Raw genomic sequence first — 18,324 nt, 5'->3', positions numbered from 1 at the left:
CGATGATGAGTAGCGATTATGCTTCATGACTGTATTTGCAGACTTTGACATTTTATGATAGCTATATGTACATTAAGGAAAATATTTCGTTTTTACACTGTGTTCTGCAGTTCTCTAATAAAAGGGTATTTCATGCTATTTTGTATCACATGTAGTCGCGCCATCTCCTCCTGCGCTCCCGTTGTGGACAATGTGACTGTAAGGGAGGGCTGATTATTCATTCATTCATTCATTCATTCATTCATTCATCTTCTACCGGTTATCCAAACTCACGGGGTCACGGGGAGCCTGTGCCTATCCTCAGGCGTCATTGGGCATCAAGGCAGGATACACCCTGGACTGAGTAGCGCTGATTATTATTATTATTATTTTATTTTTAATACATTTTGAATTACGTTTGGATTTTACTAGATGTATATAGCCTAAAACAATCGGCACAAATAACACTGTTGGATTTAATCTTCATGATAATGTGGATATAACGTATGAAATGGGGTGAAAATTAAATGTCATTAATTCTTATAATCGTTCTTCTCACATGTATTTTCTACAATCTAACTTCAGTTCACGACCTCACCATCTGTGTCGCCAATTCCCTGTGTCTCCAGAATGTGCGTACGCACGTCTCAAAGTTTGCTTAAAGGTGCGCACATTTTCCCGTCAAGTTTGTTTTTTATAGCTCACAACCTTTGCGCGAAAACTGGCGTACGCACGTTTCCAGCCCCGTTTTGTGCGTACACGCGCTTTATAAATGAGACCCCTGGTGATTTGTTTTAAATTAGACTTCTTACCAATATAAAGAGTGTATTTAGCTGTTTTGTAAAGTCTTTGCTTTAGTCACATGACCTTCATTATCCTCTGGATTGATGTGCGCATATATCATACCTATCATTCAGTAATCTAAAAAACATCAGTAATGTTTAATGGTTTTTAAATATTCAAGTTATTATAAATAAAAACAAATAATCTCTTTCAGATGTAAAGGTTCATGAACTTTTTAAAAGCATGTTACAGTTCCATTAGATTTTAGATTTGCACAAATTCTTAACATTTTACAATGCTGAAGATTCAATATCAAATTTCTTACACTTTTCAAATATTTGGTACAAAATGCATGTGTGTTTATTCAACAATATTAATTCTGTGTGACTTGTTTTGTTTTAGAGCTGATCCAGACAGAGATGCACCATGTGCGCACACTTAAGATCATGCTGCTAGTGTACGTGCACGAGCTGCGTGAGACTCTGCAGCTGGACGAGCGCAGACTGGACTGTTTATTCCCACAGCTGGAAATCCTGCTGGATCTACACGGCCATTTCCTGTCCCGCCTCCGAGAGCGACGCCAGGAAACGCTGGAACCGGGGAGCCAACGCAACTACGTCATCCACAGCGTGTCAGATATCCTCAGTGAGCAGGTAGATTGCATCGGGGATAAAGTCAGGATGATCACAAACACCATTTATATCTGGTGCGTCAGAGTCAGCGTCAGAGCCGGAGGCATTTATCTATAACGTTAATCGGCGGAAAGCCGCAAAGACGGCAACTAAAAGCAGTGAAATTTCACTATTCTTTTTACCAGAGTTGATAGCACAAACAAAATATTAATGCAAACAATCCATTCAATACTAAATAAAAATAACATTTATTGATTCATTGGACACACTGTTTGTAGAGAATACGCACACACATGAACTGATTTGATTCAAGACTGGCATCATTACATCATGCATAAAATTTTGGTGTCAACTTTTGCCATTTAATAATACCATAACTTTTGGCTTACTATGTAGTCATATAATATATAATATAAAACTCTTCTTGTTCTAAATTCTCACTGACGGCTAAAACCCCCTAAAGATGAAATCCTAGAACCGCCCCTGCTCTTATGCCTACCGAAAATCACTGAAATTTTACTTTTTACTTTTACTTCAAATACTTAAGTACATTAAATATCAGAAAATTACTTTTGATACTTAAGTACAGTAAATATCAGATACTTTTACTTGAGTAATATTCTAAAAGGTAACTTTCACTTCTGCCAAAGGCTTTTTCTAGTATTGCTTTCTAGTACTTTATACAACACTGTTGAGGTGACTGTCTGTAGCCGTCACTGGTAATAATGAGTATGACCTCTTTCAAGTGAAGTTCACAGCATTCAACATTCGTGTCTTTTAAGCATTGAAAAAGCATCTTGTATAATAAATGAAAATAGTTTCCTGCAGATATCTGGGATATCAGAGGGATATGGAGAGCTGAAGTTAACCCTGCTTCATCACACCATCTTGTTTTACATTATTTCTTTATACCTGGCTGACTCAGAGTGCTCGATTTTTACCTTAACAGTAAAGAGACGGCGTTAGAATGACTCTGTGAAAGGGGGAAATAATAAACAGAAATGATGTAGAACTTTTCCACTTTTATTTTAAACTGGAGTTACAAAGCGGAAGTAGTTAACTGCTGACAGAAGGTTGGAGCTACCAGTTCAGCATCATTCTTCTCGATAGTTAACCATAGATTGTGTTCTTCTGATGCACATTTAGACCGTTGTTTGTCTCGTGCAGTTTTCAGGTGAACTCGGAGAGCGGATGAAGGAAAGCTACGGCTTGTTCTGCAGTCACCACACCGAAGCCGTCAACTACTACAAAGAACAGCTGCAGAGCAACAAGAAATTTCAGAACCATATAAGGGTAGGTGGAGAAGATGGCGTTCCTCTCTCATTCCTTTTTTTGTGAATAACTGCTTTATTTATTTAAACCTAAAAAACACATTTATATTATTCTAACTGACTACTAGTAAAGACTGTAGACAGTATTATAATGACATGGTCCAGAGCTCTTTTCATAACTTAACCACATAATTCTTATTATATTCACGTTGCATTTGAAATAAGGAACTTGTGCTAAAACAGTGTTGATTTATAATCTTATCCAAATAATTTCAAGTCTGATTTAATTCAGCACTGTGTTACTGTTCTGTCATTTCTATTATTTATAGAAACTAAACAACTTGTCTATCGTACGACGGCTCGGCATTCCTGAGTGCATCCTGCTCGTCACACAGCGCATCACGAAATACCCCGTTCTCGTAGAGCGCATGCTGCAATACACAGAAGGTCTGGCCTGGTTTAAAAAATGTACCATTTACATCAAAATACATAGAGAATGCATCGAGAATAATGAAGGACAGTTGGACTTGAAAAAAATCCTCAAAGCAAAGACATGTCGTACTTCAGGTTTCTTTTGAATTGTAGTGATGGGAGATGTTTTTATATTATTTTAGACACATTTCTTTAACGGTATCTTTAAGGTAAAAAAAAGAAAAAGAAGCTTAGTCAGCTACACTTCTACCGGATTACTGAATATTTTAAAAAAAGGTTATTACACAGAAGTGCATTAGAATTAGTAAATATCAGGAAATGCAAGCTGTCCCCCTGAGCTGTCTATCAACGTGCAGCAAAACCTTCTGATACTTGTTATAATGTTGTCCATGTTTTCTCCACAGCCGACTCTGAGGAACACAAGCAGCTGGCACGAGCTCTGGGTCTGATAAAAAGTGCCATAGTTCAGGTGGACTCTCTGGTGAACCTGTACGAGAAGGAGACGCGGCTCAGAGAGATTGCTGCCAAGATGGAGCCTAAAGCGTTCGGAAAGATTAAAGATGGACGCATCTTCAGGAGGGAGGACGTGACGCAGGGCAAACGGAGACTGCTTTTTGAGGGCACGGTCAACTGGAAAGCCGCCTCTGGCAGGCTCAAGGGTACGTCTACGAGTTCTGAAGCTGTGCTCATGTGAGCTGATGACAAATAACTAGACCCAGATGCTGTAATAAATAGATTTTCTGTCTTTCTTCCTCAGAGTTACACCAAATCTGCATTATTTATAATAGTAAATCTAATTTAGAGACTAGTAAGTCAGGATAGTTAGCTACTGATTCTTGCTAGAAATGACAAGTCTGGTTTTCTCCATCAGCAATTTAATGTCAGTAAACCGTAATAAACTAAACCATGTAATCATCTGGTGGCTTTAAAATACTGTCAGTATCAATTCTCTTCAGCACTCGGTCATAGAGCTTTAGAATAAATGATCAATTTAATAATATTTTTGTTTTCAAAACAGTAAAATTGATCTTTTATTATAAAGCTATATGACCGAGCGCTGAAGAGAATTGAGTATTTTAAAGCCACCAGATGATTACATGGTTTAGTTTATTACTGTTTACTGATTATTATCATCAGTTATTCATGTTGAAGCATTTCATTTCATTAGATTTGAATGCGTTTGTACAAACGTTTGCAGGCTACTGTACGAGTTTGGGAAATGTTTCTCTTTAATTCACTTTTACTCATCCACAGACACTTAATTTCTTTATTCTGTATTAATGCTTTACAGATACAGAAACATATACAGAATCCATTATGTTAATGTTTTTATGTCTCATGTAGTCTGAGTGATGTCACTGTAGAATGAATGAAATCTCAAAAATATATAAATATATTGTGTAAATATGTATATACTGTTGATCATCTGATCACTTTTGGTTTTTACCCTGAGAACTTCTCAGAAATGTTTCTCACATCCTTTTCCTCACATATACAACACCGGATTAAACCTGAACGCTTCTCTTTCCATCAGATATCTTAGCGGTGCTGCTCACAGACGTTCTGCTCCTGCTACAAGACAAGGACCAGAGATATGTCTTCTCTGCTGTGGTACGTTTAAGCTTTCATTTCATTCTCTACAGCATCTATTAGTCATTAAGTGAAAATATTATATTTAATAGAACGGAATATCCGCTTTTTTTGTCAGTGTTAGTGCTTTAGGAAAATAATAAGCACAGAGAAATAACAGTGTAAATTCGAATGCGTTTCAGTTTCCTACTGTACACGTTTATAATACATACGGTTTCTATAGTAACAGCTCATTCATTGGGGATATAATCAATAGCAGATTTAAGTGAGTTGAATCGTTCTTTGTTTAATTGTCATATTACAAATAATACATTTGGGTCTTCTATGTGTATTGGAATATGTGGAAGAGTGTTTTAACCACACTCACTCATGTGACATCATTAAGACCCACTAGTGAACCGGAGTCAGGATTTTTACAGAGGGTAACATTTTTTGCGGTGTTTGCAGGACGGGAAGCCGTCAGTGATTTCCCTCCAGAAGCTGATCGTCAGAGAGGTGGCACACGAGGAAAAGGCCATGTTCCTCATCTGCGCCTCGTCCAACGAGCCTGAGATGTACGAGATCCACACCTCCTCAAAAGAGGAGCGCAACACCTGGATCACACACATTCGCCAGGCCGTCGACAGGTACAGCCAACGTTATCACTTTAAATGAAAAAAGAAAAGCGGGTAGGGTGAATTCTTTCTTTTGATTTACATTTCAGCATTTAGCAGACACCCTTATCCAGAGAGACTTACATTTTATCTTATTTTTTTATACAACTGAGCAATTGAGGGTTAAGGGCCTTGCTCAGGGACCCAGCAGTGGCAGCTTGGTTGGACGTAGGAATCAAACTCGCAACCTTTGGATAGCCCAACACCTTAACCACTAGGCTACACACATCCCTATTATGATTTAATGTCTTACAGAAAAAGCATTAGCTGTAATATTAAATCTAAGTTTGTTTCATGGGTGTTAATAAAGTGAAAACAAAACAGTATGGGCAGTGACATTATGACACAGGAAATTACAACTAACAAAACAACTTCTCAATCATTTCTCAGAATATTTTGGAATTTTTGATTTCAGCTTTTCAATGTATTTATATTTTTTTCATTAGCCTTTTTAATTTTTTTTATTGTGCCATTTTGATATCACATGACTCAATGAATTTGGTAGCATGTGGACTTGGATTTGTTGCTTTTTGACTGTGTGTGTGTGTGTGTGTGTGTGTGCTGCAGCTGTCCTCACACAGAGGAGAAACTCTTTACTGAAGAGGAGGGAGTGAGACAGCAACGCTTCAGAGAATTTCAAGGTAACGTATAACTTGAGTAGAGTTAATTTGGGGTTCGAGCAATCAGTTGCTAGGTAACTAATTTGTGAGCATTTTATGATTTGTAGAAGAACTGAAATGGATGGTGCTTAATTCCTTGGACCCCAGTGATCCTAGCATCTTGTGCTTGGGGCCCTGGATATTAAATAAAAAAGGAAGCTCAGGAGATTAGTTGATTAGATAATCAGCATCGGCATGTTGGAATTTCATACCATCCCTACGTTCCATAAGGGAAAAGCCTCCACTGCTCAGTTAAAAACCATCTTTATTTTGAACAAAAATAATTTTTTTAATTTTTCGCCAAGTATTTTATTAGTTGAAAGTGTGAATCATGACAGACATTTAGCCTATGCAAATAATTATCTAAATCATAAAGAATGAAAGAAAAGCAGTCCCTAAATCTAAAAGATAAAACCTACTTCACTTGCATTTATATGAACTTATAATTGGCCATTGCTGGAAGGGGTCAGAATTTCAGCAGCTGTCTAAAAGGAAAAGATGATGATGATGATGATAATAACATTCCTCCTCACAGAACATCTGACGATGAAGGATGCTCAGATAAGGCAGGCTCTCACAGACAAGCTGCGGTTGTTTGCCGATCTGGCCGAGTGTGTGGGAGTTTCAGAGGACGCAGGAACTCGCCGTCATCTTCTGCTGCGGGGCGACACATCAGAACTCCAGCAGGGGGAGCAATTGCTCAAAGGAGCCATAACAGAGGGTAACTTCTGCACCACACCTCAGCTGTTATCACTTCTCAGTGCTGGGCACATAGACTGCACTGAAACTCTCTCATGGCCACTTGTTGGAAATTTGTTTATTAAACAGTAAAGTGTGTGTGTGAGCGCGCGTGTGTGTGTGAGCGCGCGTGTGTGTGTGAGCGCGCGTGTGTGTGTGAGCGCGCGTGTGTGTGTGAGCGCGCGCGTGTGTGTGAGCGCGCGTGCGTGTGTGAGCGCGCGTGCGTGTGTGAGCGCGCGTGCGTGTGTGAGCGCGCGCGCGTGTGTGAGCGCGCGCGCGTGTGTGAGCGCGCGCGCGTGTGTGTGAGCGCGCGCGCGTGTGTGTGTGTGAGCGCGCGCGCGTGTGTGTGTGTGTGAGCGCGCGCGTGTGTGTGTGTGTGAGCGCTCGTGTGTGTGTGTCTGAGCGCGCGTGTGTGTGTGTGTGTGAGCGCGCGTGTGTGTGTGTGAGCGCGTGTGAGTGAACATATCTGACACCGTGTTGAGCAAGACTCTTTCTTTCTTTCTGTGTCTCTTAACTCTAGTGGAGAACCTGCAGAACATTGTGGTGTCCAGTGTGAAAGTGTTTTCACACACACAAGAGAATCAGAGTTCCAACTCGCTGCCCAGGAGAGTGGGAACATTTGGGGGCTACGACAGCACAATCAGTGTACTGCAGAAACGTACGAACTCTTACACCTCATTCTCCTAATTTTCTGTACTTACAATACCTGAGATTCAATACCTACATCTTAATCCCTGCAGAAGTGTACACTACAGAGTGCTCAGTTATTTCAGCTTCGTGTGCTGTTATAACATGCAAAACATACTTGGGTCTTTCAGCCATTATAGAAACGTAATGACTTGTGACCGTACAACGCCTCTGTAACGTCATCATTTATCAGTCTCTCATCATGATTAATGACTTGTATCATCACACATCTGTTATAATGGCTTATTTGCATTATACTTCTGTAATAACATCTCCTTTATATATCTGCCATGTTATAACAGTTCACTAATCTATCTGTAATAACAACTTAACATCTGTTCGAAGTCACTCCATCATCTTGAATGTTATATTGGCTCTTTTAATGTGATGCCATTTTTTGCAGCATGCATGATATACATGTTATAACAGCTTTTTATTATTATTCATCTTTTATAGCATGTAAATGTGTGTGTGTGTGTGTGTGTGTGTGTGTGTGTGTGTCTGTGTGTCTGTTGTACAGAAGGCAGCATGAAGAAACACTCAGGTGGAGCAGGAAAGACCAGAGATAGGAGTCAGAGAGCCAGTTCAGACCCTCAGCTTAAAGAAATGGCTGCAAGTCATGGACGGGAAGAGACTGTGAGAGAACACACGCACGCGCGCACACACACACACACGAACACACACACTTAGTGTTCATCTTTCTGAATTCCCCTAAACGATACAAGAACATGAGTCACTTTGCTGCGTTTCTCTTCATGCACTTCAACATCATGCTTCACTTCACTGACACATGACTGTTTTGCTTAACTCAGTTATGTAATGAGATCTCCTCTCTCTCTCTCTTTCTCTCTCTTTCTTTCTCTCCCCCCCTCTCTCTTTCTCTCTCTCTCTCTCTCAGGATAACATGACTTTACCCAGCTGGAATATGATCTGCTCCAGATTTTCAAACACAGAGGTGAGAAACTTCCTCAGAGCTCTGAGAGTACTCAGCTCGTTCTACACCTACTACATACATGTTTTCCAACATGGCTACTCTTCCTTCTATGAGACTGACAGTCCGAGATCACGTCTCTTTTTCTGTGACCGAGACCTACAGGCTGTGTTAAACATAACTGGATAAAAATGTGGCCGGTTCATTAAATAATAAAAATGGTAGTGGTTGAGAAATTGCTGTGTTCTAAGAGGAATGAAACACTTCCGGATGTGCTGTTTTAGGACAAATCAAGGGTAACTCTGCTGTAATCACACCAATCAATCATTGATTATTTTCCACTGACACTATGACAGTGATTTATTTTATTAAGTCACTCATGGTAATTCTCATTGTTTCTCTTTTCCTGTTTTTGCAGTTCTCGGGCCGGGTTCTGCGGCTTTCCCAGCAGCTCTACAGTCTACAGGTAATGTAATGTAATGTAATGTCTTCATTTATCCCTAATTTATCAGGACAGTTAAACAAGAGAATTATACCTATGTGTCAGGGAAGGTTTAGAAAAGCATCAGGCTGTAAACCTTCACTAAGGCATGATTTGAGTTCAGCAGGGTTTATTGTGTTTTAGTTGAACCCTGTAGTTCTCCCCTGTGGGGCAGTTGTTTATGCAGGTGAGAACACAGCAGCCAGGCTCATGTCCGAGATCGTCTTAATAACTCCGTCCACTTATAAGTGAACATAACTGCAATTTAAAAAAAACATTAGCGTTTGATAAAGCGATTCAGCTTCGACTCGACTGCAGGAAGCAAATAAAACATGTGGTGTGTTATGGGTTTGCAGACCTGAGCTGCTGAAATGCAAACAAGCCAAAAGCTTTTGTTTCTCTCTGATTTGGACTTTGGGTTCTTAACCAGAGGAGACATTAAGAAGCAAAAGTAAAAATTAAAGATCATCCATGAGGTCCTTCTGTTTAACCGATCTGGTTTTTTTTCTGTCTTCTGGTTTGCAGGCAATCGTCTCTCAGCAGGACAGCGTGATTGAGCTGCAGCGAGCATCTCTGTTCTCTGCAGAGCGGCAGCGGGGCACGGATGTGCTCCTGGAGCAGGAGAAACAGAGGAATCTGGAGAAGCACCGTGAGGAGATGGCTCACTTCCAGCGGGTCCAGGCGCAGCAGCAGCAGGAGCAAGAGCGCTGGGAGCGCGAGCGAGCAAGACAGCTGAAACAGAACGAGGCTGAGCAGCTTCGGCTGCAGGAGAGAGAGGACATGTGCAGGAAGCTGGAGGAGAGACTTGCTCAGGAGAAAAAGGAGCTGGAGATCCAGAGGCAGAAATACCAGCAGGACCTAGAGAGATTACGAGAATCCACACGAGCTGTGGAGAAGGACAGAGAAAAGCTCGAACAGCAAAGAAAAATGAATAAACGCAATACGTCAGTCATCACACCAACAACATACAGTGCTGACACAGTGCAGGTGAGTGTAGAAGGTCTTGGTCATTGGCCCAACAGTTCTTCTCATTTTATTGATTCTTTAAAAAAAGATAGTAGATTCTGATTAGGTTTAGAATTTCAGTTTGTTTATAAACCGTTGGAGCTGGAAAATATCTTTCTTTTGTAAGCAAGCCTTTGCAGTGCCGAGTCAGAACGTGCTCAACTTTTTTGGGCCAAAAAGAATTCGAACAGATCCTCCACAGTGACATAAAGTTTAAACTGTTGCTTATCTGTAGCTTGATACTTCATCACAATATATGAGCTTCCTTTAGAGAGTGTAATATAATGGAGTTAAGGCCTGTGTAGTGCACAAGATACCTGATAGAAAGAAGAAACATAAATTTAGGATCCAGCTGCATAACACATATTTAGATGGTTAAGTAAAGTAATACATGATAGAAAATGAACATGTTGTATCAAAAAAAAAGCCAATGCTTTTATTCTAAACTCTTAACCTACATCAAGCAAGAAGATTCAATTTATTGAAGTTATGAAATTCACTTGAACATCCCACTCTTTTTTGTGTTGAATAAAAACACTCAGTTTGGCTTGAAATACACCACATGGCTAAGGACACATCCATGCAAAAGGAAAATTTAAGTTTGCAAAAACCTGGCAGGTTATACAAGAGCATCTTAGAAGTATTGGGAATATATAGTGTATATATTTTGTACAGTCCATCTTTCTGACAGCCCGTAAAATGTGCAAGCTGTTCAAAGAAGGGATTGTCTTCTTCTCCACCTCGCACAACTCTAGTTTATTGCTGCGTGTTGAAACGTTTACTATGTACAGCGGTAAGGTAATAAAACTTGCTCATGTGTGTATCAAGCTGTAGTCATGGAAACGGTGCGTGCAGTGTAGCCTTAATTACTCTGCTGTTTGCTCTAACGACATAACTGTATTTACAGCTCCAAGATGTTACATTGTGCAGCTTTTCGAGGACTTTAACACATACAGTGTGGAACGAGTGAGCAGACAAAGCTATACTGAGTCGAGTCTCCAGTCTGAACGGTTAGGAGGTGTTAATGTGTTTCTATAGTAACACAGGGGACTGTAGGCTACACGGAAATGGTTATTGGTTTAACGAGTCTCCAGTGTTTTCGCTTTGTAACAGTCAGAGATAAAGATGCTTTTTCCCAAAAAATCTGATTTTTTTTTTTTTTAAATTTCTCTTTTTTTATTGACCTCAAGAGAGAGAAAACACTGATAAGGTAACAGGTGATGAGGTAACATGACTGTTTCTAGCTGCAAATAAGAACTAGAAACAGGTGACTTATGTTCTTTGTGATTGTGGACAAATTACTCTGGTGGTGTTTATGAGGAATTGAACTCTTTAGGGTGGCAACACTGTGTTCTCATAAAAAAAAATGGAGCCTCAATGGAAAAAAAACTCAATAGAAGCAAATCATCACATCTTGTGTATATGAAGAAGGAAGGGAACTGAGTCAGTGCTAAGTAAATTGTTGGAGTATTTTAGTAATACAGCTGGTATAAAAATGCATACACTTAAGTTTAGCAGCGCACATCTAAAAAAAAATATCAATACTCCAACCCATAGCTCTTCCTGCAGGTGAGACGATTTGAAATAAACTCGTTTTCTCGAAGAAATCTGTGTCACTTGAAAGCAGTCGGAGAACGCCGTGATCAGACGCTCATGGATCTACACCGAGGAGGAGAACACACCAGGGTTCTGTTTGAACACACTAAGTACTGCACACGTGAAAACAGCCTTACTCTCCTTTCTGCTCGGTTTTATTTTCTCACCCGTTTCGTCTGCTGTACTGTAAGCATAGACCTCGACCTGAACAATAGACCACTGTGGCACTGAAACACTCCTCCGTTTCCTGCCCCCCCTGAGAGTGGGAACGAATTGCTTCTGAACTGAAATCACCTTCTAACGACTATCAGCTGAGCCGCTCGACCTGTCTCTGTGTAAACAGATCACACAGTACAACACAAAGCCGCTTATTGTGTAGTGCGTCGTAGCACTGCCAAGCTGAGATAACACACTGTGTGTGTGTGTGATGGTACACTGAGATTTATGAGTTGCAGTGTTTTATGACTGTATGTTGTGTGTGTGTGAGGGGATGAATATTTAATCTGATCTAAGCCTTTTGTCACACACCTCCGGTTCTGTTTTCTGTTTCTCTCTTCTTTTCAGCAAATGTGTGTAAATGTGTTTGCACATGAAGGCAGGAAACAACAGTTGTCTGTCAGGAGGGTGCACTCGATTTTAAAAGCTTTGACTAATCATTCATCCATCATTTGAAGCGCCAAAGTGTGAAGACTAAAATCTTATAAAGTCTTTTACTGTTCTAGGGAAATAATCGGTGTGGTGACAAGCATGGTGTCATGACGCAGAGTTTCTGTTGGCACCCTGAAATGAAATATTTTCCCATTACTGCCAATCCTGAAGTGTTTTATTTCTGTGAAACTACAGAATTAAGGAATGAGGGTTGCATCGTTCCTCTCCTTCGTCAGCCAGTTTTTGTTCTCTTGAAATTGATGCATCAAAATAATAATAAATCCTAGCTGAGCTCTGACACTGGAGACTCCTTCCATAAATGTTAAACATCATCTAGAAACCTCACCTTTACCTTTTTTAAATTTAGTTCTTTAGAAAGATTTATGCAGTTAAGTGTCATCTGTACAAGTTGATGTGAATGGAGCTGTTACTACTGATGATGAATTAGAATGAGTACGTTCATATAAACCTGCGACAACGTACCACCACCATCTGACCAGTCAGAGGCTGTGTCTGTATAATTAGTGATGAGGAGTGTGTGTATCTACCAGTTTATAGCTCTACTACGTTAAGACACTGATATTATGCGCCTAACAGATTCTAATCTGCCGTGTCTCATGCAGAATTTGTTCAGCTGATTATCTGTGTGTGGTTAAGTGAATTAATGCCAGACTGGAGGTGTCAGACAGATGATTATCTAATCGTTGGTGATCAGAAATGAAATGAAGTGTGTTGGTGATGTTGAACACTGGGGGGTTTAATGACTCAGATGTGGTCAAGGCTGAAAATAAACTCGCTCTCCTGGGTTAGCTTTGGTCTGAACACAAAGAATGATCTCAATAAGTAAGGAATCAAACATTACATGTCATGCTGTTATAGGAAAATAATTAGCGATAGACTCATATTCTTTTCCACTAGCAGCACATCTCTAAGTGTTTATTTCTCAGTAAAATAATTACATTTTTTGTATTTATTAAAGAATGAAATGAGAGACTTTTTATTTGTAAGAAATCCCTCAGAATTCGTATTCTGGGATGTCTACAAAACGAGCCATTTCCTGTTCCTTACTTACTTTATAGCCACTGTAAACAGTAGGGAAGTGGAAGCTCAGTGGTTAAGGTGTTGGACTACTAATCAGAAGGTTGTGAGTTTGAATCCCAAGGCCACAAAGCTGCCACTGCTTGGCCCCTGAACGAGGCCTGTTTGTATGTGTGTGTGTGTTTGTGTGTGTGTGTGTGTGAGAGAAAGAAGGACAGAGATCAAGTGAGCGAGCCAGTGTGGGCTTGTCCGGGCATGTTCACACCTTATCAAGCGTCAGTTTAAATCTCCTGTCTGTGTCTGTGTGAGTGTATATTATGTTTCATGCTTAAGGGATTTACAGTCCAACCGAACGAATTGCGAAAGGCATTGTGTATTTAGGAAATGAGGATTTATGATAAAGGTTATCTTTGTTCAATTGGGGATGCAGTTGAGAGTTTTACACATGTTCATGCTGCACAGTAGCTGTGAGATTTAATGAGAAGCTCTCACATTTTTAACTATCAGTGATGTGTTTTATTTGTCTTTGCTCCTGAATGTGTTCTTTATTAGTTTTCTTGGCCTTCACCTCATTAGTGAACATTAGTGAAATAGTTAACTTGGGTGATCACGGATATGAAGATGATGTGCCAAGGAGTTGTGGTCTCAGTGCAGGAGGCATGTCAGTACCAGTGGAAACGGTCATGTGTGTATTTCAGTTTTATTAAAGGTGGGTGTGGTCACTGTGCTGGTCATCCAATTGGAGATGGTTCCTCTGAGCACCAGTTCTGTTGCTGGTTGGCGTGTCCTGTATGCCTCAGTACTAGTGATGGTATGGCATCTGAGCATCAAAAATGTAGTTGTGATCAACATGTGCATTTAAATATTATAAAGTACATAATTCAATTCAATTCAAGTTTATTTGTATAGCGCTTTTTACAATGGACATTGTCTCAAAGCAGCTTTACAGAACATAAACATAGGACATAAGTCCTACAGAAGGAGGCGTGGCCTCTGTACCTGCCACTCACATTGACTGAGGCGTGGCCACTGTACCTGCCACTCACAGTGAAGGAGGCGTGGCCACTGTGCCTGCCACTCACATGGGAGGAGGCGTGACCACTGTACCTGCCACTCACATTGAAGGAGGCGTGACCACTGTACCTGCCACTCACATTGAAGGAGCCGTGTTCACTGTACCTGCCACTCACATTGAAGGAGGCGTGGCCTCTGTACCTGCCACTCACATTGACGGAGGCGTGGCCACTGTACCTGCCACTCACATTGAAGGAGGCGTGGCCACTGCCCTGTCACTCACATTGAAGGAGGTGTGGCCACTGCCCCTGTCACTCACATTGAAAGAGGCGTGGCCACTGCCCCGTCACTCACATTGAAGGAGGTGTGGCCACGGTACCTGCCACTGACGCTGAAGGAGGCGTGGGCACTGTATCTGCCTCTCACATTGAAGGAGGTCTGTGTGCTTGTCATGGAGGCATGACTTTTATATCAGTTTAAGCTGCATTGATGTAGATAATGGATTTTCTGCTGTTAGTACACGAGAAGAGGATGTGGCATCAGCTTCCCAGTAAATGTGCATCCACATATTGTTCCCAGTGAAGTTAGGTGAGGTCTCTCACACTAACAGTGTTAATAGTGAGGCATATTGTATCTCACTGAAAAACTGTAAATCATATCATAATGAATCGTTTCTGCCTTTTTAATAGCATGATCTAATTACTACCTTCCACCTCTCATATAAACACATCTGTGTTTATACTCCCAACGTAAATGTTTTCATTCCAGTACTGGAGTCATGATTGTACGATTCTTTATGATTCTGTATTATTATTGCCTCTCCACTGTAGTTTAATTTTCCCGAATGTGTTTATACACAGCACACATCTCAGCCTCAAAAAATCCTGTTATTTTGTTTCCAAGGAATCTGTTATGCTCATGTTGAGTCCTGGTTTCTGTGCAAGAGGGGAAAACTTCTAAGGTAGGTATTTATCACTAGGATTTAAGCGCTAGCTGTTCAAAGGGAACTCCGCTGTTTGTGGCCAGAGGGCCTGAAATATGTTTGTAGAAGGAATTCGGTAAAGTGTGAGCACTGGAGGAGCCACAGCGTGTAATTTGCTTGCCAGAAACCTCTCGTTACTGGTCCACAGCCAGCTTTAATTGTTTGGGTGATGTCAGTCAAATGTTTTTTTTCCTCCCCTTTTCCTTCATCCTGTCGTTTTTCCCCATATGCACAAAACGACACTTTGTGAGAGAGGGAGGGAGAGAGAGGAAACAATGGAGCATCTGTTTGAAGACAGACAGGAGTGTTGTTAAAGCTTGATGTGCTCTGCAATAGCAGTCTCGCCCCTGAGGCAGATCGCAGGGCGTTCAAACTTTAAAGCATTTTTCTGCTTTCGTTAGATAATAAAGGAGATTTGGTCACAGTGATGCAGCCATCACAGCTGGGAACATCTGCCTCTACAGAGAAATAGAAAGATTATTATATGTCCTGTTCATCGGCATACAGAGGTCTGAGTCCTGCACCTGCAACAGGATGTCTGTGAAGTCAGGGCAAGGCTGATGATAATGGATTTGGGCAAAATAAGCAATGAGAAATAAGATTTCTCCAGGGTCGGGGTTTGATTCCCGCCTCCGCCTTGTGTGTGTGGAGTTTGCATGTTCTCCCCGTGCCTCGGGGGTTTCCTCCGGGTACTCCGGTTTCCTCCCCCGGTCCAAAGACATGCATGGTAGGTTGATTGGCATCTCTGGAAAATTGTCCCTAGTGTGTGATTGCGTGAGTGAATGAGAGTGTGTGTGTGTGTGTGCCCTGCGATGGGTTGGCACTCCGTCCAGGGTGTATCCTGCCTTGATGCCCAATGACGCCTGAGATAGGCACAGGCTCCCCGTGACCCGAGGTAGTTCGAATAAACGGTAGAAAATGAATAAATAGCTGCTATTATTATTATTATTTATTTTTTTTGGCTTGGTATTAATTATTCATGGATGTTAAGGAATATTTTACGTAATCCTGTTCATATGTGTTGCTGCAAGCAATGAAACGTCATCCTTGTGCTCGAGTTTTCTATTATTTAGGATTTATGATGCACAGCGCAGTAACACTGAGCATGATCATTAAAATTGAGCACCTGTGAACTGCATCAATGAAAAAGTGTAAATGCTGCTGAAAGGAACTGGGCATGTCTCACTTCACAGTGCTCGCAGCAGGGAAGGTACTGTTTCTCCGCATGCCTGCTTCACTGTGCCATGCTATACTCCACTGCACCAATATTTGTACCAGCCCTTCCCTCGCTGATACTCATATCATTCACCATGAGCTGTCCTAGGTATACTAGGCTTACTACACTACACTAGGCTACACAAATAATCAGATGTGTGTTTACTGGATTTGTAGGGAGAAGGAGCCACACACACGTGCGCACACACACACACACACACACACACACACGTGTTTGCTGTTAGTGTCAGGAAATGAAAGATCTTTTCTCATCTCTCACACATGCAATGAGACGCTTCGTTTCTCCAGCTGTGTTTGATCAGTTTATCCACAGCTCTCTCTGATCTCATCCGTGTGTGTGGGTGTTGGTTGTTTTCGCACTCAGCAGGATGTGGTACACATCTGCTTCATTTGCCTTATACTCCTAAAGTCTGTATCCATGTCAGCTCTGTCGGCTGTCTCCTTCAAAACCCGTTAGTCCTGTAACTGAACAGAGTCGTGACAGGAAATGCCTTTCCTGATCCTGTGGTTTGAACTTGGCTTCTCATGTGACGCTTCTTTTGCTGTGGTTTAATCAGGTCCTGTCTTTCTTTTTCTCAGAAATCCACCATCAGGCATGTTAATGCGCTCCACACACATCACACAAAGCTGTTCTGCCATATTATTATTATTTTTTTCCATTTATTAAATTTTTTTTGTTACTCTGATTGTTCCTGTCTCAGAAGAAATTATCCACCTAAACACATAATCAGTAAATTGTAGCTATGGTGCAAACAGATATGGTGCAAGTTTGTGTCAGGAGATATTTAACATTTATGGCAGGAGACTACTGTGTTAATGATTTGTAACAATCAGAAGTAAAGCTAGACGTAACTATCTCATACCATTTACCTCAGATGTTCCAATTCATTAAATGTAACTATTAACAGCTAAAATGTGTACCATATTATTCTTTAATAAATAAAAATGCAATTTTAGTTAAAAAAAAAACATGTAAATCTTAACAAGACTTCTGTTATATAAGAGGAGTAAAGGTTTATTAATAAGTTGTGCTATTATATAAAGAGTCATCCAGCTCATGGTGCTAGCAGGGACTAAATTTTGTCACACCGTGCTATTGTTGACACAAAGAGCTTACTTTCTCCTAACTCTGTGCTTTAATTTTCTGATCTCTTCAGTACAATTCACATTAAAATGTGTAATTCTCCTTCTGAAACTCTCCAGCTTCCCATGTCCTCCAGTTTTAACGGTGACAACTCCGGCTCGGATTCCATCCGTCAGTCCCTCCGCTCCACCGTCTCATTATCTACTGCTGATTTCTCTGAAAGGATAGACCTGCCACCGCGCCGGGAGAGTGGCACCACCGTGCCTGCCAAAACAGAGGTGCCCATCCACCTGGTCAGCACCACCAACCAGCTTCACAAACAGGGTGGAGTCCAGCAGCAGATCCCCACCAAGCTGGCCACACTGAAGAGCAAGGACAAGAGCAGCAAAATCAAAGGCTCCCAGCGCACTGACAGCTCAGGTAGAGATACTGATCACACAAATACATGCTGCATGTTTAGGGTTGAACCTGCAATGACAACAACTAAGTCAAGATACAGAACTTTTATAGCTCTTCTAAATGAAGGAGTGAGGTGAGAAAACAGGATTTTGTGAGTGATGAGTTATGTGAAGTGAACACAGTAGCAGAGTCTCTGGAGTTTCTCACATGATTTCTAATTGGTAAAATACTTGAGAGACTTTTAAATGAAACCGGGAACCTTTCAGTTGAGCTCAAGTGTGTGTCTTTGCTGACAAAGACGAAGAGCATGTATCCAAATAAAAAGGTGCCTGTACTTTAATATTTAGTGGAACGTAAGAGGAGAAAAAATTTGCTTTGTTTATTCTCCTGAACATGCCCAAAGGGTGCCAATACTTTAATCTTTAAAAGTGGAAGAGGGATTAAAGTGGAACAAATGTTCATTATCTCCATGCACTTAAACACAGC

The 18,324-nt window shown here is 40.9% G+C and overlaps 1 protein-coding gene across 5 annotated transcripts in view; it reads left to right on the top strand.

The window, feature by feature from the left end:
* arhgef18b (rho/rac guanine nucleotide exchange factor (GEF) 18b) overlaps positions 1-18,324 on the top strand; it is a 54,323-nt gene that overhangs the window by 31,000 nt on the left and 4,999 nt on the right. For all 5 annotated transcript variants that reach the window (XM_060883241.1, XM_060883224.1, XM_060883233.1 and 2 more), the window contains 14 exons: positions 1,165-1,415; positions 2,562-2,687; positions 2,995-3,112; positions 3,502-3,756; positions 4,632-4,708; positions 5,135-5,313; positions 5,908-5,981; positions 6,535-6,720; positions 7,258-7,395; positions 7,945-8,060; positions 8,323-8,379; positions 8,774-8,821; positions 9,362-9,823; positions 17,559-17,859. In XM_060883241.1, the coding sequence (XP_060739224.1) occupies positions 1,165-1,415; positions 2,562-2,687; positions 2,995-3,112; positions 3,502-3,756; positions 4,632-4,708; positions 5,135-5,313; positions 5,908-5,981; positions 6,535-6,720; positions 7,258-7,395; positions 7,945-8,060; positions 8,323-8,379; positions 8,774-8,821; positions 9,362-9,823; positions 17,559-17,859 (2,388 nt within the window). The remainder of the gene's footprint in view (positions 1-1,164; positions 1,416-2,561; positions 2,688-2,994; positions 3,113-3,501; positions 3,757-4,631; positions 4,709-5,134; positions 5,314-5,907; positions 5,982-6,534; positions 6,721-7,257; positions 7,396-7,944; positions 8,061-8,322; positions 8,380-8,773; positions 8,822-9,361; positions 9,824-17,558; positions 17,860-18,324) is intronic.

This window comes from Tachysurus vachellii, chromosome 1 (genome assembly GCF_030014155.1).
Source record: "Tachysurus vachellii isolate PV-2020 chromosome 1, HZAU_Pvac_v1, whole genome shotgun sequence".
NCBI classification, from domain to species: domain Eukaryota; kingdom Metazoa; phylum Chordata; class Actinopteri; order Siluriformes; family Bagridae; genus Tachysurus; species Tachysurus vachellii.
This window is presented reverse-complemented; position numbering and strand designations above follow the sequence as displayed.